The sequence below is a fragment of the Sceloporus undulatus genome, chromosome 8 (genome assembly GCF_019175285.1).
Source record: "Sceloporus undulatus isolate JIND9_A2432 ecotype Alabama chromosome 8, SceUnd_v1.1, whole genome shotgun sequence".
Classification (NCBI taxonomy): Eukaryota; Metazoa; Chordata; class Lepidosauria; order Squamata; family Phrynosomatidae; genus Sceloporus; species Sceloporus undulatus.
In genome coordinates, this window is record NC_056529.1 from 10076377 (window position 1) to 10102536 (window position 26160).

The 26160-nt window shown below is 40.2% G+C and overlaps 2 protein-coding genes across 3 annotated transcripts in view; one reads left to right on the forward strand and one right to left on the reverse strand.

Moving 5' to 3' along the window:
- The window catches only part of DPY19L3 (dpy-19 like C-mannosyltransferase 3), a 127944-nt gene that overhangs the window by 57233 nt on the left and 44551 nt on the right, over positions 1-26160 (reverse strand). The gene's annotated exons all lie outside the window — the stretch shown is intronic.
- The window catches only part of LOC121914384 (neural-cadherin-like), a 40984-nt gene that overhangs the window by 13423 nt on the left and 1401 nt on the right, over positions 1-26160 (forward strand). Inside the window, exons 3-18 of the mRNA XM_042437775.1 lie at positions 102-269; positions 1188-1437; positions 3074-3201; positions 3752-3938; positions 5652-5795; positions 7350-7633; positions 8124-9738; positions 10145-10238; positions 12941-13125; positions 15031-15260; positions 16496-16773; positions 18371-18585; positions 21401-21528; positions 23427-23554; positions 25008-25131; positions 25985-26126. Coding sequence (XP_042293709.1) covers positions 102-269; positions 1188-1437; positions 3074-3201; positions 3752-3938; positions 5652-5795; positions 7350-7633; positions 8124-9738; positions 10145-10238; positions 12941-13125; positions 15031-15260; positions 16496-16773; positions 18371-18585; positions 21401-21528; positions 23427-23554; positions 25008-25131; positions 25985-26126 — 4300 coding nt within the window. The remainder of the gene's footprint in view (positions 1-101; positions 270-1187; positions 1438-3073; positions 3202-3751; positions 3939-5651; positions 5796-7349; positions 7634-8123; positions 9739-10144; positions 10239-12940; positions 13126-15030; positions 15261-16495; positions 16774-18370; positions 18586-21400; positions 21529-23426; positions 23555-25007; positions 25132-25984; positions 26127-26160) is intronic.

Genomic DNA, 26160 nt, shown 5'->3' on the forward strand with positions numbered 1-26160 from the left:
AAACATGGTAGATCTGATATTAATGAAGTTTGAAATCAGCATAGAAAACACACACATTGTATTTTGCTGATGCAACCTTTCTCCTCTTCTTCTTTATGCAGAAATCCTTTATAACGCAAGAAATCATAGCAATGGATGGAGGGAACAGGAGCAGTAAGGTAGAACTTAGAGTTACTATCACCAGTGCAAAAAACCAACCCCCTCAGTGGGAAAAGGACACTTATGAAGTAATCATTCCAGAAAATACAACAAGAGATACAGCCATTGTGGTAAGTTGTAATGGGGACGGGACAGGGATGCAAGCTTCTTAAAAACAAATAGCAATTAGAATTTTTCAGCTTCAGCTGTTGAGCCATTGCGCTGTTTTCATTTTCCAAATACTGAGAAAAGGACACTGCAAAATACCTCAGATCTCCTTTTCTATGGTGTCTCCAAGTTTCATTTTTCCTTCTTCATTAATATGAAACTTGGTGAGTCTTAATTCTCACTTCACCTGCTTTTGTAAATGGATAATCAAGAATGCTTTCAGGGCAGTGGTTCTCAAACTTTTTACCCTTGTGACCCCCTTTACATCTACATGTGGACATTGCCCCCCACCCACCAGCTTAACATAGTATAGGAATAAAAATATTTTGTTTGTTTAGTGTGTGTATTTTTGTTCACACATTCATGTATATTCATAGATATACAGGAATATATTCATGCAACAGCAGCTTGAAACTATCTCCTGGTGTAAAGCCATTGCTTCTTACTCTGTTTTTCATTTGGTGAAGATGAAGGACATGCTCCTCCTTCTCCTCTTTTTGAAAGCCTTGTGACTGAATGCCTTCAAGGTGTAGTGGTAGCAAAGCCACTAGTATTTCTGTTCTTACATTACTGTACTCCCATGCAAGTAGTCCAACACATTTTGAGAGCACTCTGGGTTGATGATAAGGTGCAGAACTTCAGGTGTGCATACAGCGCTGCATATATAGTGTTGTGATTTAAGATGCAGAGGTTTGTCAATCATATTAGAAGTGATTGAAAACTACAGTACAAATTTCTTAACTGTTTTTACTCATACTTTATTTTTTAAGTTGTGTGTGTGCAAATGTGCATGAATGTCTGTCTACCCCTAGTGTGTCTCTGTGTCTGTTTGTATGTGCAAAGGACTACCTCTGAATCTCTAAACATTTTGAACCATACAGACAATCAAAGCAACATCCCCTCTTGGTGACCCACGCATAACATATAATCTAGAAGAAGGGCTGGTTCCAGAGACCAACATGCCAATCCGATTCTACTTGACCCCAAACAGAGATGATGGTTCTGCATCTATCCTCATAGCTGAACCTTTGGATTATGAAACCACAAAGAATTTTTTGTTAAGGATTCGAGCCCAGAATGTTGCTGCAGTGCCACTTGCTTCATTTGCCACTGTCTATATTAATGTGACAGGTGGGTAATATTCTTTTAACATTGGGGCAAAATGTGCACCAAACAGTAGCACATTAGTTATACCTGTTTCATCCTTGTGTCCAATTGAACTATTCTAGAATGCCTATCTTGCTGTGTTAATCACTATATTTTAAAGAGGTGATATTGCTATATTATGGAGCTTCTTTTGGAAGACTAATCAGATTTTCATTATTGGATAATATTTTTTTTTTGGCTGGCTTTTACTGAACAATGTCAGATTTCTGTGTTAAATCAGCTATATTTTGTAATTTAGTTTTATCATTGTAGAGCTAAACCCTCTGCTTGTATAGGACCTTGTCAGATGTTTAGCTGCAGTGGTGCCTGGTATTGAGTTCAGAATCAGGTGCCACAATAACAGCTGGTTGTTCAGGTACAGAGCATCTTCCCATGGCTGGTGGATATATGGGAAGATATTTAGCAGGCTGTGGAAGGAACTAGGGTGTCTTGTTTTGGTGCCATTCTGAGACTAGGCCCCCAGTTGAGAGTGCAGGAGTCAGCAGAACATGAAGGAATCCCTGAGGGATGTGTGGCTTGCCAGCAAGGATGATGTAGCAGCAGACTCAGGCCAGTCCAAGTCAAACACAGTCAATCAATCCGAATGGCAGTCCAAGAGGGAAATGCAAAAGTATTATCTTTAAATTGAACAAGGTCTGAGGTTATCAGGCAGCATGAGCCAGGCACAGCAGAGATTCTGCTCCAGTGTCATGTTGATGTAACAGCAGAGATACTGCTCCAGTGTCATGTTGGTCTGCTCAGTCTGACTATTGGATTGTGGGTGGTAGGCTGATTACAGGTGAGCTTGATGTTCAGTTCCTGGAGCAGACTCCACTAGAATCAATGCAAGGTGATCCCCAATGGAAGACAGTGAAGCCATAAAATGTTGTGTATAAACAAGTGGGAGGTTTCCTTGGAAGTAGGCACGCCCAACAAAGAACAAAATGTGCCACCTTGGAGAATAGGTCCAGCACTACTAGGATGGTGATGACATGTCCTCCGAGTCTGAAAACTCTGGAGAGTCTGAGAGCCCAGGGGACATGCCAGGACTGCAGGAGCACCAAGTGGAGAGCCAGCAGCCAGCACAGGGGCTGAGTTCCCAGCAGCCAAAGAGCAAAGTCCCTTGCAGCCACAACTCTCAGAGCAGAGTTCCCTGCAGCTACCCTCAGATGAAGAGCCAGACTTACCAGTGCTGGGCAGGAATGTGATGCATGCCTCCAGAATGGCCGGAAGCTGCGTGGAGAGCTTTTTGCCAGCATCCTGTTTGGGATCATCGTGGTGGCCCAGATTGGGCCTGTAACCATGCGGTTACCGTGGTCCTGCACTAATCAGGGCAGGAGCAACTTCTGGCTGCTCCTTTTGCCCCGTCTGCATGACCCCTATATCTGTCTGTATCTATATTCTGAGAATAAGCACGTTAAATAGGAAGAACTTCCTGACAGTATGACTGTGGAACACACTCCCTGGGAGTTTGGTGGAATCTCCTTCTTTGGAGGTTTTTAAACAGAGGCTGGATGGTCATCTGTTGGAGGTGCTTTGATTGTGTGTTCCTGCCGGCCTGCCCTTTGTGGTTTCTTATGAAACACAGGAACTGATTTTCTGAATTTTAAACACATTTTAGATGTCAACGACAATGTCCCTTTCTTTACCTCGTCCATTTATGAAGCTTCGGTAACTGAAGGAACTGAGGTTGGAACTCCAGTTTTTCAAGTTTCTGCCACCGACCTAGACCTTGGCCAAAATGGTGAGGTAGGTTTCAACTTTAATAATGTTGTTTCCATACTTGACAATACTGGAAGCCTTTAGAAGGAGCAACCCTGCATATGTTTTCTCACCCATTGAACACTCTGCAGGGAACTATATGCAGTCACTGCTCCTCAACTTGTAGTGTACATGTGTTTTATGCTCACGCATTATACTTTTTCATGACCACATCTAAAAATATGAAGTGATTTTGAAAGCCCATTAACTTGAGCATCATTAGAGCAACTCTGAGACTGGATCTGCTGAACTGCCAATGACAAGATCTGTCTTGAACCGTTTGTGGTGGTAGTAATGGACATCAGTTTAGATCATAATTTGTGATCAGTACAATTCTTTGTGACATTCTGGCTAAGAGCACGAGATACCATGTCTGCCTTCCTTAGGTTGTTTTTTTTTGTACAAAGAATTCAGAACAATTCTTGTATACAGAAATTCATGTATGTGTACTCTGCTAGCTAAATATTGCTTTGAGACCTGTCCATCACAAAGACAAAAATAAACTGGTTTTCATTGTAGCTCTCTCTCCATCTTTCAGATCACTTATTCTCTGCTACTCGATCGCAGCGGGGACTATACATTTTTCCGTTTGGACTCAAAAACAGGTTCAATCTATACTACCTCTGTGTTTGATAGGGAAAAGAAAGCATCATATCTCTTGGAAGTTAAATCAACAGATGGCTCAGAATCGGCTCGTCCTGGAAAGCATGGGCAGCCAAATTCTGGTGAGAGGACAAAGGGCAAAACCAGTAATATAGTCTAATTTTTAAAAAATTGCTTGTCTTGTTAAAAAAAAGACCTTTCAGTTAACCAGTTATAACAGGGATGATGATTGGGGAGGGCAGCACTTGCTTCCCCCTTAGAGGCACCTCCCATGCCTTCCTGAATTTAAAAATCTTTTTTTGCATCCCCCCCTCAAAATGTTCCCCCATGCCCTCTAGGGAATACAGAGTGCAATTTAAATACACTTTCATGTCCCCCTGGACTGTTTTAACCTAGGGATCAACTTCAGATATGCATCCTATTTGCAAACAATCTTTCTTGACTTGGAGGGGGCAAAAAATGGGGCAAAATGCATAAGTGGGGAATTTCATTTTCCACCCAACAAAAATGTTTTCAGGGTGAGTGATCTGTCCCTAAACAGCAAAACTTACCTTAGGAACAAAATGGACACATGTCACTGCACTGCATTTTCCCCATCCCTGAAGTACAAGATCTGTTGCTCAGAAATGGAAAGAACTAGGTTTGTTACATTCAGCAGCAGATAATGGTCTGTAGGCATATGATGTAATTGATGTAATGTTGAAAGTAAGTAGTGGTGGACCTTCAGTCTTCTTGATGCTTGCATGGTGCAGGGGTTTGAGTATTGGACAAGGCCTCTGGGAGATCAATGTTCAAATCCCCGTTCTACCAAGGAAACAAACTGGGTATCCTTAGGCCCTCATGCTTTCTCAGCCTCAGAGGCAAAGCCCCTCTAAACAAAATCCCACGATAGCTTTGCCTTAGGGTCACCATAAGTTAGAAACATATAACAACACACAACAACAACAACAACAACAACAAGAGCAGCCTGTCTGGGGGCTCTAGTCTGATCTGGAGGGGGTGAATCCCCTCCCCACTGCCAGACCACTCTGTCATACTCAGGGTTTGTTAAAAGGGATATCACATCACTTTTGGCTGCCATTTTGGCACTTCTTTTTTACTTTGTTGTTTGTAGAGTCTTGACTCTGGGACTAGGAGAAGTAAACCATTGCGTTTGTGTCTGGTTTTGAGTCATTTTGGTTGTTTTTTGGATGAAGATTTATTCGAATATCAGTGGATAAATGAATGTCTTTAATGATTTGGGGACTTTGTAGGGCATTGAAGGGGCTTTAGGGTAGGGTCTACATGCAGCCCAAGGGCCATAGTCTCCCCATCCCTGCTCTAATCACTACTCCATGTGGTCTCTCTATACCCCGTTGGTGTAAGACTCAGATAATTGCATAGCCAGTTTATGGACAAGCTGCTCATACCACTGCATACTATATGGTCCTTGCTGTCATAGCCAGCAATAGAACACAATGACACAAATGGTCAAGGCATCCATTGAAAATCTGATTATCAAGGGGCTTTAGCAGTGTTCTAAAAGAAGGAGTTAAAATTGGGTCCTCTAGGCTTGAGGGTAGGAAAGTTGTGACAAAACCGTACAATTGCCATATTAGACATCAGTTCTTCACATGTTATCTGCTTAAACAAATTGAATGTGGCATTCATTTGATATCCAAGTGCTTTTTTGAGTAATGTTGGTATTATAAATTGTCCCACAACCCTAAGGGTTCATTTCTGTATTGTCTGTGCTATTCGTCTTCATTTAATGTGCAGCTAGACAGTTTAAGGAATTGTAGCTGACAGAAGTGGCACAGCCAAGTATTTTAATCTCTTGTTCCCCGTCTCTCTAGACACAGCCTACGTGCGAGTTTTTATCAGTGATGTGAACGACAACAAGCCTTCCTTTACCAAGAGTGTCTATGAAGTCAATGTGGATGAAGACCAGGATGTGGGATCGACTGTCATTACTGTCAGTGCTAATGATGAAGACGAAGGTAAACCCTTCAGAATTTATAGTAGTAGCACCTGAAATATTAATGAGTTAATTTTTCAGGAGTGTGGAGGCCATATTTTAGTAGAAAAATAGCTCTTTTATCTGTCTCTATTTATTTAAAGGCTTCTCTATATCTTAAAGGCTTCTCTCTAGTCATGTCTTGAGGTTGACAGGTTGTAACTGTTTGCTTCAGAAAGGGGTGCATGAGGGCTTATGGCAAATAACTATTTATGGCAGGCCGTGCTGTGAGCACAGTTTGGGGATATGTACACATGACACAATTATAGCAGTTTGATGCCATTTTAACTGCAACAGCTCCATCCTATGGTATCCTGGAATTTGGAATTCTGTAGTCTGTTCCCCTAAAAACTCCTCAATTAATGGCACTCAAGTCAGATTTAATTCACTTCAGCAACACAACTTGGACTCGACGCAACAATAAATGATACTGACTTGACTCAACTTGTGACTTGTATATTTTTAGTGAACAACTGGCTAGTGCCATTTGCTTCAAGCAGCAGGCAAGACCTACCCCAAGTGTACAGGATGCATTTCTCAGAGGGGAACAACAAATGCATGAGGCAGTGGGCTTGAGGTGGAAGGATCCTTCTAAAGCTTTTGGAAAGCTTTAGAAGGCTCTTCCAACATACAGCAGGGACAGGCTGCCAAACAGTCCTCAAGCTCATTGCTGTTCCTCCTGAGAAATTGAGCCTTTTTTCTGTTAAAAGTTGGCTCTCATATTTGAGACGTGGCTTGAGACTTGACTTCTAAGTATCTTGCAAGGATTTGAGACTCCACTTGAGACTTGGAAGACAGAGACAGGAGACCTGACTTGAGACTTGGAGTAAAAGACTTGAATACATCACGAGGGATACCTCCAGCATGTCTCTCTCTGTGTGTGGTAATAGTGCCTGGGTTGAGGATGGTGGGAGCATGTTTTTCTCTGTGCTTGCAAGGAGAAGGACAAAAATAATTCTTTGGCAACTGAAATCCTATTTCTGGCAGCAGCTGTGCACGGCAAAGGGCAGCTGAGATGTGAACTGCAGCTGGAGGAAGGGAAGGTGTAATCCCCCCAAAGAGATTTGATGCAGGTTCCTATCAAATACTAGAAGTTTAAGATTTAACTCTTCTACAGTTTCTTTTATGTGGCTAATAGCAGCTTTGGATGTTTGTGGATTTTTAGTGGAATGAAGGTTGAGGGGAAAAGGGTTAAAATCGTTGCGATGATGCTACTACTGCAGTTCGTGTTAATGTGACACAATGATCAAAAGCCACTGCTTTAAAAGATGCAGCACAGTGACAGCAAACACACAGTACCACCTAATTGTTTGATAAGTTTTTAATAATGTAGGCAGCTATCTAATAAGGATAGAAATTCTTTGCTGGAATCCATGTAAATAATTATGAATACTGCACAATTGTGATTACTTATAATTATTAGATCTCCTTTTCTACAATAAGTGATTTGCTTCTGAATGCCAGGAGTATTCATTATAAGAACTAATAATGTTAGTCTTGTGTGAAATACCTTTTACCTCCCCTCCTCCATTTTTAGGAACAAATGCAAAGTTAAGGTACCAAATTACAGCTGGAAACACTGGAGGAGTGTTTGATGTTGAACCAGAGATGGGAATTATCTTCATTGCACGGCCATTGGATTATGAAGAAGTCCAGCTGTATGAACTTAATTTGTTGGCCTCTGATGGGAAATGGGAGGATTATGCGGTGGTCATCATCAACATTGTGAATAAAAATGATGAAGCTCCTGTTTTTGCTCTCAATGAATATTATGGAAGTGTGATTGAGGAACTGGATGGGCTTCCAGTCTTTGTTCTTCAGGTATATTTGGGTATGCTCATCTAAATAATAGCTAGCACAATCTAGCATGGTCAGGGCCAGTTTGTCACAGCCCTCCTTATCTATGTCCCACAAGGATTCAGTACCTCCTATCAGTCTTTGTAATAGCTTGGCTTGCATATTGCCCCTTGTTACTTATCCCTTAAGATCAGAGATTCCATGTTGTGGTACAGCAGTATTAAAATGGATCTCAGGTCCATGCTGGCAAAGCCTTCCATGTGTGGGACACAGAGGAATGCTTGTTTGCTTGTCAGAAGAAACAAGGCGATGGAAGAGATGCATAAATAAGTTTATAGTGGGGTTAGGGACTGCAGTCCAAAGCATGTGGTTTGTAATTGTTGCCACTCTGCTACTGCGGGCGTTTTTCATCACTCCAGTAAGTGAACAAGCACTAGCTGGTTATATCTTGCAAATTGGTATATGATGATGACATTTATTAGAGCTATTCATTTTTTAACTTCAATCTCTTTAGGTTGTGGCAAATGATCCTGATAGTGGCCTGGATGGAGGTGATATAAGATATTCCATACATGGGCATGGTGCAGATGATGTTTTTGCAATAGATGAGAACACTGGCAGCATTTATTCCCAGAAGATATTAGACAGAGAAGAGCGAGCCCTTTGGAGATTTGTTGTGCTGGCTACCGATGAAGGGGGAGAAGGACTTACTGGATTTGCAGATGTGATTATAAACATCTGGGATATAAATGATAATGCTCCAGTGTTCCCCTGTATGCCCAATGACTGTAATGGGAGTGTCTTTGAAAATTCTCTTGATGACACATTCGTTATGGAGATGACAGCAGTAGACTTGGATGACACAAATGTCGGTCTGAATGCAATTTTGACATACCAAATAATTGAGAATGTAAAAAATGATTTTGAAATGGATTTGTTCAAAATCAGTCCCACCACAGGCAACATCTATGTGGCAGGAGGGATGTTGGACAGAGAGACATCAGACAGATATTTCCTTGTAATTGAAGCAAAAGATGGGGGAGGACTGACAGGAACAGGTACTGCCACCGTCAGGATTGCAGACATAAATGATCATATCCCTAGTTTCACACAGGAGATTTGGCATGTTGTAATCCCTGAAACTAGCACTATCAACTCAGAAGTTCTAGAAGTATCAGCCATGGATGGAGACAATGGAGAAAATGCACTTTTAACTTTCAGCATTATTGGAGGGGATCCTGAACACAACTTTTACATCGAAAACCATAAAGAAGATCAGCGTGCTTCTATTAGGCTGAAGAAGACCCTGGATTATGAGCAGATCCACGAAAGATGGTTTAACCTTACTCTCAAAGTACAAGACCTGGATTTTTCTAGCATTGCCTTCTGTTTAATTGAAGTGGAAGACTGTAATGACCATACGCCTGTTTTCAATTCTCAGTTTGTTCAGCTGAGCTCTTTCTTTGAAAACACACCTGTGGGTACCACCATCATCACGGTGACAGCCACAGATGAGGATTCCAATTTGAATGGAGACATTGAATATTCTATCCAGTTGGATTCAGATCCCGCTGGACAATTTGCAGTAGACCAAGATGGGCATGTGACTGTGTCAAAAGCCTTGGATAGAGAAGTCATTGAAGAATATGGCTTAATCATACAGGCGTCTGATCAAGGTCTTCCTGCCCGAACAGGAAGCGTTACAATATTGATTGACTTGCTGGATGTCAATGATAATGGACCAAGGTTTGAGGCACCATACACACCAGTGGTCTGGGAAAATACACCAGGACCTCAGCTGGTTTATATGAATCCTACATCTAATCTGCTTTGGGCTTTTGATCCCGACAGCGCTGAAAATGGGCCACCCTTTATGTTTTCCTTGCCGTTAGAGTATCAGGACACTTTGGATTTCTCTCTTACTGACAATGGAAATAATACAGCGACAATTACTGCTCTGAGGTCTTTTGACAGAGAGCAGCAGAAAATGTTCCATATACCCATTGTTATAACTGATAGCGGAAGTCCACCCATGAGCTCTACAAACATCTTGGCCATAACTATTGGAGATGAAAACGATAACAGCCATGAAGCTGGACATAAGATAATTTATGTTTACCTACACAGAGGTAGGTACTGGGTTGACTATAGTTGTATCTACAGTAAAAACTTGTAATGTCATCATATTCTTCTGACAGTTGTTCTTATCCTTGATAGTGCATCCAGGCTGAAGAAGTCAGTTTTATTTATATCAGAATTTGGGGTTAGCTTGGCATAGTAATCATGATTTATTTTATTTGAGACCAGAGTGTATACGATTCTACATGTGTAATATTTGTGGTCTAGCTTCCCAGCTGTACTTCTATGAAAGATCAGCGTATTTGCTACTGCATTACTTGAAATGTCTTGGATCATAACCTTTGTGAAAGCCAAATGGTAATAAAAATGATGAATGCAGCAATAAATGCTATGGCATATAAAGCTCTTTGGAAAAGCGGGAAATTAATGCAGATTTATTATAATTTATTTCAACAGGAAAATGGTCAACAATAGCGCTTGGGGAAGTGTTTGCACCCGATCAGGATGACTGGGACAATAAAACATTTGTCTCTGAAGGAAAAATGCACAAGTGAGGATTGTATTTGTGTCAAGTGGAGTAATATTTAATATTTATACTTTTGTAATTATTTTCTTATGCTTTGTTCTGTATTTTATATGCATAAAGCTAGGATCGTTGTTTGGTACAGAGATGGCAGTCTCTTTTAAACTAGTATTTTGCATTTATTGGAAGTTACATTGTAATAATCAGTCATTTTTCTGGTGCTATCCTGCTGTTGTCACTCTGGCTAAATATCACATCCTCCAATGCAAAAGGTGTGAAGCAAGACTGATAAAAGACACCATTCTGTATCAACTTTATATTTAGCCCATCAGTCATGTATGTGTCAAAGTGGAGAACGCAATGTTTGTTACTGGTTCTTAGCTACCCTTGAGTAGACCTTGACTCATGGAGACCCTGTGTATGAGACATCTCCAGAACCCACTAGCTTCCATTTCTCTGCTTAGGTCTTCTAAATTCAGGCCAATGACCTCCTAATTAAGTCTGTGTGGTCTTCCTCTCTTTCTTCTACCTTCTACCTTTCCTAGTATTATTGTCTTTTCTAATAAGTCATGTCTTCTCTAGATATGGCCAAAGTACAACAGCCTCAGTTTAATCATCTTGGCTTCCAAGGAGAGTTCAGGCTTAACCTGTTCAAGGACCCAGATCAAACCTGATCTCTCTGGAAACCAGAATGTTTAAACTGAGTAAACTCAATGTGTGAATGACAAATGTGCCTCCTTAGAAATCCTAGTTCGTGTTTTGTGACTCCTTTGTTGTCCCAGTGCTTGTTCTCAAGTCTTTAAATTTGTTGTCTTCTGGCATCAAGCCGCTGCCCACATAATCAGAGTTTTCAAGCCTGTTCTATTGCTTCTCCTTAATCTTGCTTCCAGTATACCTCTTGCTTCCAAACAAAGTAGCACAGATCATCAGGAACAATAGCTTCTGATTAATAAAACAAAATCCTAAATCCACAAAAGAGCAATAGCTTTATAGGCCAACCAAAATACATTAAAATCTGCCATGCAAGCTTTTGAAGCTCCACTGGCTTCTTCATCATGTAAAAGATATGGGGGGAAATCACACAAGAGAGAAAAATTACAGAGTTGGAGCCAGAACCCTACATTTTGTTTCATGTGTTGTTCCTGTTGTTCAGTTGGTTTGCAAGGATCATAGAATCGTAAAGTTGAGACCAACCCCTCAAGTCTAACCCCTTGTCATGGAGGAATACACAATCACAGTACCCCAACAGATGGCCATTCAGCCTCTTCTTAAAACCCTTCAAAGAAGGAGACTCCACCACACTCCAAGATTATATATTCCACTATCAAACAGCTCTTACTGTCAGGAAGTTTTTCCTAATGTTGAGGTGGAATCTCTTTTCCTCCAGTTTGAATCCATTGCTCTGGGTCCTATTCTCTGGAGCAGCAGAAAACAGCTAGCTCCATCCTCAATATGACACCCATTCAAATATTTAAGGCTATCATATCACCTCTTAACCGTCTCTTCTCTAGGCTAAACATCCTCAGCTCCCTAAGTCTCTCCTCATAGGGCATGATTTCAATACCCTTCACCAAATTTTTGTCACCCTCCTCTGGACATGCTCCAGCTTCTCAACATCCTTCTTGGACTGTGATGCCCAGAACTGGACACAGTATTCCAGGTGAGGCCACTTAAACCAGTGCATTTGTCACTGGACCTCTTAGCAGTTCTTTTTTAAAGAGCTGCAATGATCTACATATTTGGTGACCATGCTACCAAATCGATTTGGATCGCTCTACATCGTTCTAAGAAATAGAGGCATCTCCATTTTAAATCGATACAGTGGCAAATGTGAACGACAACAGGGTTAAAGTGGCACGGAGAGATTCAGTTGTGGTAAACGTGGGAAGACTGAACCGATTCTGAATCGGTTCTGAATCAGCGTGGAGATACGAATTTCTTTGTTCAAAAAAATAAGTGTGAATGACCCCTGAGAGAGTTTGACTTGTCCAAGGTCAACCAGTGGGTTTCCATGGCCAAGTGGAGATCTTAACCTTGGTTTCCTGGAGTCCTAGTCCGAAACTCAAATTCTACATCATACTGGCTTTTATAATAGCCTTGTGACATTAGTATAATTGCACACCTTTAGCAGCATAAAATTGCAGAATAAACATTTAGAGTAGGAGTTGCTGGAGGGTATCTTGCATCAGCTGTAGAAGAAATAGGCAAATATGAGGAATGGTGAAAGATAAGTCCAGCAACCTATGCGGGACCACAATTTGCCCACCAGTGTTGCAGAATTAGTATTACTTTAAGCAACTAGAAATGTCTTGTTCAAGGTGGTTATGCTGCAGATAATGGAGAATTAGTTTATGTTGACTGACAACAATGAGGAAAGCAGGAGACCAGGTCTTTGTGGATCATTCCTGTAAAACCCATGTGGCTTTTATGTTGGCATGTAAAGTTGTCATACAATTATCTTTGTTGGGAGAAGACATATACATGAAAAGCAGTCCTTTAGAAAGTCTTAGGATGCTAGAAACAAATTGGGATGGACAGAGAATCTCTTTTCCTTTCCGTGTTAATAAGAATTGAACGTTGCAGCTGAAAAAAAAATATATCCTGAGATGTTAATATAAACAAACTTGGCTGGTGTGATAGGAATGTCCTTTGAGGATGAAATGGCTTGCTCATGCAGATTTTTTCAAAAAATCAATGTCTGTTTTGGATATGCTGTGTTGTGTTTCTAGATCTTTCAGAGTGAATCAAAGGACTGGCTCATTGATCATGGTGGATAATGCTCCTCAGGGAACATATGAGTTAAAAATCAGAGTGTCAGATGGAATTTGGCCAGATGTTATAGCAACGGTAGAAATACATGTCAAACAGCTTCAGAATGAAGCCATTCGGAACTCAGCAACTCTGCGTCTGGCAGGTTAGTTTCATTTGCCTTGCTTACTACTGTACTAATACATCTTGCTCATGTCAGGATACCAATCTCTACTAGAGTAATGCTTATTTTGCTATTGGTTTTGATAAATCATGATGTTAGCAGTACTTTTCTATAGCTTAAATCAGATTGCTAGTCCAAAATAGGGTAGACCTATTGAATCAGTTGCTGAATGCAGACCTTGTTGATTCAGCAGGTCTATTTTAATGTTGACTTCAATTTAGTCCTCTAAATTACATCCTTTTCTTGTTCTTTTTCTGCCCACCCTTTGATTTCACGGTATTTGTATGTAGAGAAATCTTGTAGCATCTTTGAGACCAAGTAAAGAAAGAAATTGGCAGCATGAGCTTTCATAGACTTCAGACTTACTTCCTCAGTTGCATTCGGCCCAGTATTTGTACTATATGAGGCTTTTATGACAAGATTCTTTAACTGTATGCCCACTATGTGTTTTGGACTACAACTCCTATCAGCCTGAAACATGATGCCAGTTGTCAATATGTGTTAAGAGCTGTAGTTCAGTACCATCAGATGGACATCAACCTGGGCACATTGGTTTATACATTTTATGTACATAACAATTGGGGGCAAATCACAGAGCACTAGCATCAAATAGCATTTCTGCAGAAATAAGGTATGTATGTATGTGGGATAGAGAGAGAGGGAGAAATAGATTGTAACCCTCACTGCTGGAAACCCTACTTGCAATCCCCTTTAATAGGCCTAAGTATCTTAAAGACACCAACTCTCACCTGCTCTTGGAAGCTAAGCAGGGTCAGCCCTGGATAGCACTTGGATGGGAGACTGTCAATGAATACCAAGCTCTATAGGCTAATACATTTCAGAGGAAGGAATTGGCAAAACCACCTCTGAGTATTCCTTATTTAAGAGAGCCCTACAAAATTAATGGGGTTGTCATAGGTCTACAGTTGACTAGAAGATATAGATGTACACACACAATGTCTTTAAATCCAAAACAAATTCAAAATTCAAAGAAAAGCAAATGTGTTCATATTTTGCCACCACATTGGCAACTGTGAAATTTTCAAAAAGTGCTAGCTTTTTTTACAACAACAATAACAATAACACATTCTGTTTGTATTTGCTGTTTGAAATTTTAGCTTCTATAATCTGAAGTTGAAACCAGCCTGTGATTCCTTATGATGGCTATTGAATGTATCATGGTGGCAGCATTGGGTTTGCCATTGCATGATACGTGAAAGACACTTCAGCCAGGTTGCAGTAGGAGTCAGCATGAGCACCATTGCAGTGTGAGGAGCAACTGCATCAGAGATAGGGCAAAGTTTTGCCCAGTACTCCCCATCCCCAGCAGGCCAACCAATATGTGATCTGTTATCACTTATAGTTTCAGTTTTAGTTTCTGCTTTTCCTTTCTGGCATTTGGGTGTTTGGAGTTGCTGCATATGGTGGGAAGCGAGCCTATGCCATTGCAGGTTTGAATGTTTTGTGGTAGTACCATTTGACAGGTATTTCACCTAAAAAATCTAAATAGGGCATCTGGATCATCAAAAGTGTCTTAGAAGGACTGGTAGGTCTACAAAAAGGGGGTTGGAAGCTTTAAGTGCCCCATAGACCACACTTTTCCCATCTTTGTGTTATACTGTTAGCCTGTAACCAATGAGAAGCAGATGAGAATTATAAATCTCAACTCACTCTGCAACTGCATGGTAATTGCTGTCTCTCAGTCCCTTCTACATCATGTTATTGTGAAGATAAAATAGGGGTTGGGATGTGGGCACTGTGTGCTATTTTGAGCTCCTCCAAAGAGAGGAGATTAAAATGCTTTCAGTGTATAAAGTAGTAAATAATTTTTCTGAGACATGCACACAATAACACAATTTTTCTTTTCAAATTGCCCTTTCGGATCAGACATGACCGCAGAAGAGTTCATAAAGAAAGACGAGCCAGAAGAAAGCAGGCATGACAAATTCAAAGACCTTCTGGCAGGAATCTTTTCAGTCCACCCTGAGGATGTCATTGTTTTCAGTGTGTCAAATATCGAAGGGAGGGAGACAGATCTGAGATTTGCAGTTCAGAACGGTTCATTCTATTACAGGCCAGAAAAACTGCAAGGGCAGATGGCTGCCTTTAAAAACAAGGTGAGCCTGAAATTTTGCTGCTATAAAGCTGACTGTGTGCATATACTCACACTGTGTAAGACACAATAACTGGCTCCAGAGAGATAATTTAGGAAGTCAGTGGATTGTTAGAGGGTGAGAAGTTTGTGGGTTGCACAAACATAATTTCAGAGCAGATGCTTGCCTAAGATCTACCAGGTGGAATAGAGGAATATGTCTTAAGTACCAGAATTGAACTGAATTCAACTCCCATTCCTTGCACATAAATAAGGAGAGTCGTTTTGTTATTACCAATCTTAAAGCAATTAGGAGTCAAAAAGCAGTGTCAATCTACTTCAAAGTATCCAGAAATCTATCCACCTTCAGCCCTGTTTTAAAGCATAAAACTACTTCATTCTAGTCTAGGTTATTTGTCTCTTCATTCTGATTTGTAGTGCTCTGATAGACAGTAGCTCTGCATGATCTCTTTCTGATCACCTTCTGTTTGGTCATTTTACCTAGAAGATTAGTACGCACAACTTTTAAACTGCAATTAGACCCAGAAAAAAAACGGCCTTCGTGATTCCTATCACACAACGTTGCTTTTGACCCGTAGCTGCTAGATCCCCCAAGAGGGGTTAGTGCCTTTTTCATTGACAAGGAAAACATGTCAATGAGCTCCCCAAGTGTGAAATGTTGCTGCTGGGGGAGTTGCATTATTGGCAGTCATGTGGTCTCAGTGTCCCCCCTGTCCCCCTGTCACTCTTCCTCTATGCTATTCCCAACCATCCTGATTATCTTTACTTAAAAAACAAGCAAATCCTGAAATTGCAATAGCAGATCTCTGGAATTGGGCAAAACAATGAAAATAAAAATAAATTAAAATAAAATTTAAAAACCTGGAATGCTTGCTGGGTAGGGCAAAAAGAAATGGGGTTAAGAGGGAGTCAGAAAGAGTGTGCCATGGTGGCAGTTGTGCAGTTGTGAAGACATATGGTGAATACAAACAGGTATAATTCTCGCTGTGCACGATTGCACAGTGAGAATGGGGCTCATGTGGTAAAGCCACTAGAGATGCCAAAGAAGCTGGAATTTTTGCATGCAAAGCATGTGCTTTGCCACAGTTGTGGACAGAATAATTATAGTCGAAAGGACATAAAATGCATATAGTGTTTGCCACATTTATGAGTTTGTACATGAGCTTATACACTGGAAATTTGCAAGCTGGCTTGTTCAGGAACTCATGGCCTGTTTTCCAAACTACCTTTCCCCTTTAGATCCAGTTGGCTTTAGGGGTGAATGTTTCTCAAATTGATGTGGATGAATGCCATAGGGCAGACTGCAGTGGAAGCAGTGGCTGCACAAACTATATCACAATGAGTGACACCCCCACCGTGATGGACACTGGAAGTGTGTCACTTGTCTCCTTAACCACCAGTGTCAGTGCTGTCTGTACCTGTGCAGCTAGAGAGAGAATTCATCGGTCATGCAACTCCTACTCTCACAGCCCATGTTTCAATGGAGGGACTTGCATTGACATGTTCAGTGGTTACAGGTAAGAAAGACTATATGTTTTGCAAGGTTTTCCTCTTAGTATCTTTCCTCCACTTCTCTATAGTGTCGTGTTTGACAAAATACCATTTTCAATTGTGGACATTTTGGGAGATCCAGCATACCATTGTGTCAGACCTTGCCTCTGCTTCCCTCTTTTTCTTCTGTTTTCTTTCTTGTGTTTTTAGATTTTAACTCCTTGGGCCACTACTTAGCCTGTTTTATTTCATCTTATGTATTTTTATCTGTAATTTTGTACCAGCCAGTGCCTGAAGTTCTCTATGCAGTTCCCCAAATGATTGAAACCATAAAGTACATAAATTAGTAAAACATACGATTGATTTGGGCATAGCAGTAAGCCCAAATTTGTTATAATTCAGACTTAATCAGGAACAAGCAAGTGTGCCAGTGCAAACTTTTGGACAGCTTCCACTTGACTCCTCCTGCCAGCAGCGTAGATAAACAAACTGGGAACCTCCATCTGTAGTTTTGTTTGTGATTTATCTGATCCAGGATCTCTGGCTTGTTGCTTTCATAACAAGCCAGAATCCAAAACTGGTATTTGTTTTTTGGCTTGTGATTCTGGTATGTTAGGAGAGCAACAAGGATGGAAGCTTCCTGGTTTGTTTAACTCAGGGGTGGACAACTGCAGCTCTCCAGATACTTTTGGTTTGCACATCCCATTCCCTGTAGCCTATTTAGCCAGTGGTAAGAGATTTTAGGAACTGAAGTCCAAAAGCATGTGGAAGTCCACATATGTCCTCTTGTTTTGGCTATTTTCAACAGCAGGAGGAGCCATGAAAAGGTGATCAACATGATTCCCTTTTCCTTGTAAGTCTGAATTCCTAGCGTAGTGAATGCATTCCTGTTACCGAGATAGTTGTCATGGACAACTGCTCTGTGAACAACCAGAAATGGGGCAACAGACCATTACTCCACTTAGAACGGACAATGTATCTAGGCCTTATTGAGCGGTTTACTTTACTAGTGCATTAGATAAGATAAGAAAACGAGAGCACAGATTTTCCTATGAGAACCTAGGCACGAAAGGTAGCAGGGAGTCTGATGCTTTGCTTTACTATTTCCAGAGCTGCTAGAAGGGAGGGAAAATTCACACAAGCTTCTATTGTGTAGAAAGGATGGGATATTTGCTTACAGTAATCCTTTTGGCCTTGTCTCACAATGGAAAGGTTTACACATACTCATAGAAGACATGGTGGCTTCTAGCGCACTTTCCCATGGTTTTGCAGGCCTGCCATGATAGTAAAGGAGAAAAGCTTTGTTTGCTATAAAACATTTTCTGCATCTGTAAAACACCAGTGAATATTTTATACCAATGTCTTTGTTCCATCTTAATGATCCCCGAATCTCTCTTGGTGTGGTGGCCCTGAACAAGCCCCTGCACCAAAACAGCAACAAATTCTTGCACTTTAAAATGCAAACTGGGCCATAATGTGAGATATATAACAACACAAATATAGATGGTGCCTGATGATGATGATGGCAAAACTAAAATAAGAAGCATATATTGTTACCACAGTTTCTCTCTCCCTTCCTTTCCCTCTTTCTCTCTCGCTCTTTCTCATTTATATTTGTTTCAGATGTCAATGTTCTGCTTCATTTCATGGACCAGATTGCCAGCAGACAAAACACAGTTTCCATGGGAATGGCTATGCGTGGTTCCATCCCATCAGACCTTGTTTTGAGAGTTCCCTGTCCCTCGAGTTTATCACTGAAGTTCCAGATGGGCTTTTGCTGTATAATGGTCCTTTGTCAGATTCGGGTTTTGGGAACTCAGAAAACTTCATTGCAATAGGTATTCCTATAAGATATATTGAACAGGAGAGCACCTCCTGAAACATGAAATGCAGGTTACTGTGATGGTACAAGTAATATTGATTATTTGTTTATTTATTGGAGTTCAAGTCCTAGTTGTGAGTGTAAGGTAGGTGTCAGGCTATTTTTCATACAGAGAGAACTCTGCTGATGACTTCCATTGTTTAATTAGACAGTTTTTATCAATTCAAAATAAAGCATGGAAAGCTGGACTAACAAATATAGCATCCGCATCTTTGCCATTTTTATATATCTCCCCCCCCCCCAAAAAAAAAATCCAGGCTTTTCACAACTTTCTTGTCAACACATAGGCAATTGTGTGTTTTACAAACAGGCACACATATTGTGGCTTCTCTTGCAAAATCCATATTGCTCTTTGTTTTTCATACTTCATTGCTGTTGTTTTTCTGTTTTCTTTATTAATAATGAAGGATGTGTTGTGCATTCTCTTGGGTTGTTTTTGAAGGGGGCACATCTAAAAGTATAAAAATGTGTATTTGGTAGCTTTAGATTTTGCATAGAATAAGAACTGGGTTTTCCTGGACTTTATTACCATGGTGTGCTTCTTCAGAGTTGCTCATAGTCCCTTATGATATGTCAGTTCTTCTTCTTCTTCTAAAAGATATTGAGTGCATCTTGTGTGTTGTAGTGTGTGATTATAGTACCTTCAGATTGTGGCTTCTTGCTTATCACTGAGTTGATGTTTTCAAAGAGAAAACAAAACAGACAGCCGCATCAAAAGGAGTCCACTGGGAAGCATCTTATTGCTTTGAGTGTTTCAGATATTTTTGAGGCAGGTATTACATGATTAATGAAGAGCTACTCATGCATTTTTTTAAATTTTTCTTTTGGTGGCATGCTGGAATTATCAGACTTGCTTTTTAAGAGGTTCTCTTTCTAAAGGCTTCTTTCTCCCGCTCCCTCAAACAGACTTGCGGTTTGTTAGATAAAGGGTAATTCTGCCATACCATCCTATTTTTAGAAAGGAGGAATTTAAAAAAAATTATCATTTCAGTTGCTCTAGAGATGTTTCCCCTCATTGTCTATATATTATAACACAAAGCATATTTTGAATGTTGGGCAAGTTCGCTCCATTTTGCACGCTTATGCAGGTATTGACCACCTGCAAAGGAAGGGGTTAAAGGAAGAATGGATCCCTGTACTACATGGAGTAGAAGAAGGGCAAAGAAGCCATAAAATGTGGATGAGCTTCTCTCCCATGATGAAGAACAGATTGGAGCTGGGATGGTGGTAGATGGAGTAATTGGAAAGGAAATAAATTTACTTCTGCCATTGTTCCAGTGCGCCATGGTCCTGACTGGTCCATTCATTCAGCAGCTGTTTAGAGTTTTAAAAACTTTATTATTCATGCTTTGTATCACTAGCTTTACAAAGATAAATTAAACTTAGTTCTGAAAACATTATTAGGATATTGTCTTTCCAAGAGACCTGTGTCTCATTTCTGCCTAGAAATATGGCTTAATTGCAGGTGGCTCTCAGTGTACATCAGGGTTACATTCCTGGATTTATAATCTAAATTGAGATTGATGTATGTCTCATACATCTGGTGAAGTCAGTTCCATAAGGAAGCATTGGAGATTCATTCCAACAGAGCCGAGGTAGCTATAATTTTACTTCCCCCCCAACAATTTTAAAGAGGTTTAAAGCATAAAACATCAGAGCTCACCTTTTCTAAACTAGAGAAATATGCAGATGTTTCCCTGAAGGACCAGAGGAAGCAGTAAATTCTGATCCCAAGGGGGCTTGACTGGGGTAAATTGGCTTGGCATTAAACAATAGTTCTTCTTCAGAGGACCACATAGACAGAGAGCAACTGGAAGGAACTGCATTCTTTAGCTGTGCCTTCCCAGTAGATTTCCTAGATGGAGAAAGCATATCAGGAGATAAAAAGGCAGCACAGCAGGTGCAAAGGGCACAACAGAAGGAGAGGCAGCACAACTCCCAGATAGTAACCAGAAGCATTAGCCTTGCCTTCTCTCTGCTTTCCTTTCTTGAGGTGGAAAAGACTTTTCTATTTAAACAGCCCTTTGGAGATTAATCAGATGTGCAGAAGAAGAACTTTTCAGCAGGGTGTATGTGCTGCATTTTTATTTTTTATTATTTTAGCCTTTAAATGATTTTATACTTTTTAAACGATGGACATTTCAACATAGCTAATTTAGTTGTTTTGTTTTATTTTTGTATCTTCTGGTTTTTAATTTTGTTGTAAACCACCTTGGGGTCTCTCTCAGGAGAAAGATGGGATGCAAATGCGATGAAATGGATACTGTTGACCAGGACTTGAACTAGTACCTCCCAAATTGCATTCCACTGAAATTATAGCACATGACTTATCTTGTCCTTTTAACTGTCAATGACGGATCCCATCGCATTCTCCTGTGGCTAGGTGTCTGTAGCCCATATGCAACCTGAGTTTATCCTGTAGCTTTTCAAGGATGGGAAAATACCATTCTTGAAAAGCCATGGGACAAGCATGGGTTAAATATGGGCTGCATGTGACCAGCCAGGGGAGAATGCAATAAGACCCATCATTGACAGTTAAACATGCTTGTATCCCGTCAGGGAAAAGATGGAATAAATCATGTGTGATAATCCCAAGCCTCTCACCATATCAGCTTTCTGATGCAATTTCAAATGTAACATCAAGCAATACATTCATTATCATCTGTAGTTTGCAAAGATTAGAGCACTGGAGGGAACAATTCTCTACTTCCTCCTCAGTGCCACTTTAGGACCAAATCTAAACCTACTCTTTTCTTTGTCATTAATCTTAGAACTTCTGAATGGCATTCCCGTACTGAAAGTAGACCATGGATTGGGCACCACAGAATTGCGTTTGCCTAGTTATGTGAATGTTACAGACAAAAGGTGGCATCACCTGGAAGTGAGGAGCAGCAGGCAGGTAAACTACACACTGAATACTACCGTTTTCTGACTTCTGGTTGATGAACAGATTGTGGTTATTTAAAAAGGCAGCACTCTCTGTAGACTTGACATATATCAGAGGTGACAAGAGATTCAGTCTAGGTGATTTCTTGTAGATTTTTCTCTCCCTCTAGTTATATAATTATATTGCTGAACGGAAAGAAGCTTTGGGTTAAAAGGAGGGTGTGTTTTTCTGTGTGGGAGGTCTGCAAGCTTCAGATTTGTTTGGTTTTGTTTTTTTTTGCTGTTTACCTTCAAGTCCACTTTGATTTATAATGATGAGACGTATAATGAGAGAGCCTAAGAACCATGGCATTCTTTATTAAGTCAATCAGTTTGTAATGTTTTTGTACTGCCTTCCTGTTTACTCAGTATTATCGTCTTTTCCATTGAGTCATGTTGTCTCATGATGTGTCCAAAATACGATAGCCTCACTTTACTCACTTTGGCTTCTTGTAGGAGCTCAGGCTTGATTTGCTCTTGTACATGATCATTTATGTGTCCTTTTGGCAGTGCATGGTATTCATAGAACTCTTCTCCAGCACAACATCTCAAATAACTTGATTTTCTTTCTATCAGCTTTCTTTAGAGTCCAGCTTTCCCAGCCATACATAGAAAGTGGGAGTACTATGATGTGAATGATTCTTGCTTTATTATCTAATGATATGTCTTTACACTTGAAGTCTACTTACTCCTTAGTGAACATTTGGAAGTAATATTATTTCTAATAATAATAATTATTATTATTATTATTATTTATTTATATCCCGCCCCTTGAGGTCAATCGGGGTGGCTAACGGCAATAAAATACAATACATTGTACATCAAAATTCCCTCCCCCCTTAAAAAATTATTAAATCAATTATAATTAAAACCAACAAATTAAACAACATTAACACATACACATTATTACAAGACAAAAACAAAACAGAACAAAACAAAACAAAACAAATAAAACAGTAAACTACGGTAGCATTAGTATGTCTCTAGTGCATTTCTCTGAATTATGGCATTCAAATTCTCTGGTGCAGAATTCTAAGCACCTGACCAAGTTACAAATCCCAAGATTCCATAGGATGACTTTAAATAGCATCTAGCTGCTATAATTGTGTAGTATGGAGCCATCCTCTGTGATGGCGTCAAAGTCATCTGGTGAATTTCATGTGTCAGTATGGATTTTAACCTCAGTCTTCTGAGACCAGCACTCTAAAACAATGCCATACTAGTTTTCTAAGAATATGATTATATGAGTATTATAAATATGAATATGTGAGCATTATTTATGTATTTACCATTATGAATAGGATTATATGTAAAACCTACTACACATAAATTTGTTTTTGTTAACTACCTTCAAGTCAACTTTGACCTGTGGTGATAGTATGAATGAGGGATCTCCAAGACTCGAGACATATGGGCCAAATAAACCAGTATCCACCTGGTTTTGAGGAGGGATGTTTAGATGATGCACACCTCAAAACTGATTGGGTTTGCATTTGCTTAATCTTTGCACTGCTATTGTATCAAGTGCCCCCAGACTATCCACTGACACCCCTCTCCAATTTTATTTACTTGCATAGTTTTTCCTTGCCAATTTGACCATAAATATTGTAAATTTTGTTCTGTTGCAAGAGCAGCAGTAGGAGAGCAAACATGCATTCCAGCATTCGACTAGGATTCTAAGAGATCAGGGTTTAAATCCCTGACTGGTCATGGAAACCCAAGGGTCACTCAACCTCAGGAATGGCAAACCATCTCTGAACAAAATCTGTGATGAATAATATTCTTTTTTGTTTCGTCTTTGAGCTACCCTGTGTTTCACCTGAAAATTCTTTTCCTCACAGTATTTTAATGCCTTTTTTTGTTTTGGCATAGGATGTTAGATTCAGTTTGGATCACTGTAGAGCTGCAGTTGTGTCAGAGATGGAAGGAGTAGGAAAATGGCTGTCTACTGAAGACCGAACAAATTGTGAGGTTGTGGCCTTTGTTCCACAAGCAAGGAGGTAACATTTAAATAGCCTTGCAGTATCTGGAAATATATAAGTGTGGACAGGAAATATATAAGTGTGGGCAGGAAGATGGTAGGATGTGTATAAGAACACTCTCCTGTAGATTTAATCCTTCAACAGCATGATCCTGTGCAGATTTATTTTCACCTACACCTACTGAACGCCAGGAATAAACTCTTCCAGAACATGGCCGCATAGCCCAAAAACCCACAAAAAACTATGGATGTCAGCCATTTGACTTCACAAAGTAGAACTCTCTCTGAGTAGAACTGTTACCAGTATTACAGGAAAAGTGCTTTCAGTGATAAACACTCCTCCTTGAATGTCCACTGTCAGAAATGGAGCAAACTACAGCACTGGTAGCACCTTATTCTGAAAAGAATGATCAAGGCCTGGTTGTGCAAACTGATATTGCTTTCCTCTTCCTTGAGTTCCAAGGCTCCCCAGCTACTTATCTTGGGCCAGAAGGAAGGCAATGATCATCACTTGGCTGGACCTATCATTGGGCAGAATGAGACAGTCATCTCAGGCCACCAGTTCTGTGTTCTTCTGAACTCCACTATCAGGTCTTCTCAGCTAAAGGACACATCTGTTTGTGCCATATAACCTGTTCTGCATTTTCTAAGCTAGTTTGCTGCTTGCCAATAATATCAACAACATTCATTCATTCATTCTTTGTGGTCTGTGAATCACACATATGGATTTTACTGCAGAGTATATTTGGAACCTAATAGAATAGCTAGGCCTGAATTTTGTTGGTAGCCTTGCACATCCTTTATATATCCCCCAGTCCCAGCCGTTAGACTCAGTTATCCATGAGCAGTATCAAGGAACCTCGCTAGGCTTTGATCCTGGGTTGATAGCTTCTTGAGGACTTTTCTGATAGGGTAGATGTGACAGTGGCATTTAACCACAGAGGAGTATTTGACTTGGACCCTCAGATGCATCCTGGTGGAAGAAAATGGAGTGCCTACAGATAGTATCTCCTCTTCCTGCATTGTGTTCTCCAGGAATATGCACTCAGTGGTTTAAATATGCATTTACTGTTGTGACTTTATATGCATTCACTTGAAACAGTGTTTAAAGCCCTCACTCTATATGGGGTGAACAGTGGGATATCCATGTATCTCTAGCATAGGCTCAGGGTATTTTCCCCTATCCCCAAATGCAAAATATTCAATACTGGACTTGCTTAATACATCTTGCCTTATAACTGTTGTCAGTCATTCTTAACACCTTCAGATTGAATGACACTTTTGACCTAATGACATTCTGTCATCAAAGAATTTGGCTTATGCTTGTAACTGGATGAATGTTTCTAAAGGAGTCAGTTTTGAAGATTTGCAATAGTAGTTGACTTGTGTGCTCTAGGCCATTCTCCTTTCTTTTTTTTGTAGCATTATTATACTAACATTCATTTCTTATTTAGCACCTCTGTGTTTTGAAGGTACTTGAACATGAACCAGGTTCTTCAGTTGGGTGGAGTAAAGGAATCCATTCCATATTCATACCCCCAGTTACAACAGAAACATTTTAATGGATGCATTCGCAGTCTCATTGTGGACACTCAGGTAAGTCAAATGCTTTTAGAATAATAAATGGCATCATACTAATGAAGGCTTTAGTGGTTTTTAATTTTTTTTTTTTAGAAAGGATGTGGACATTTCTTCTATAATATGATGCTAACAGGGAGCTTCCCATATAGTAGTTTGCCTTCAGCTTAAGATGTGTACAAATAAAGCCTTATACTCATTCCAAGTCTATGAGAGGTACATCTTCTAGGCTAGGAATGTGAAGGTTGTTTTAGTTCAATCCAGCAAAATTCTACTTTTCTTGGGACAGGGAAGGTTGTGATTCAGCATCTCTTCTAACCTACTTTAGTCTTATCTGCTTTTGTTTTATCTCCCTTCTATCATTCATGAGATCTCCCCCCCACAAAATTGGGGTCATCACATTACATTCTGCCTGTATGTGACTTGCATATTGTGCAACCAGATGCATAATTTTCCTTGTCCTTGTACTTTGGGAACAAAAATGTAACCAAAATAAGGGACACACATCAGTGGAAATGTGCACCATATTTAGGGAGGTGGCGGATTTCTACAGAATTATCTGTCAGATTTAATTACATGAAAAAAATCTTTGATCTTGTTATGATACAATATGTTTCTTTTCAAGCAGGGATGGGGAAAGTGTGGTCCACCATTAGCTGTATTGACCAAGCTGATGTGAATTGCAACCTAACATCTGCAGGGCCACAGGTCCCCCACCTCTTTTTGAGAGGCTGAAATTACATTTGCATTTGTGTTACCAGGGGATTGACCAGCCACAGTGTTGGAAAGGGATGACAGTTTATTTCTGGCAGTGTTGGCAGAAGCTCCATTTTTTTAAACAACCATGATTCTCCTTTTTTTCCTTTTAAAGCTGTATGACCTCGAATCTCCAGCAGAGTCTCTGAATAGCTCTCCTGGCTGCACCTTGACAGATGGTAGTTGTGAGAAGATGGGCTCCTCTCCGTGTGGCATTCATGGGAGATGTCTTGGCGAGTGGAGCTCATTTACCTGGGGTAACATGTATGTAGCACGTTTTTAAATGTTGTA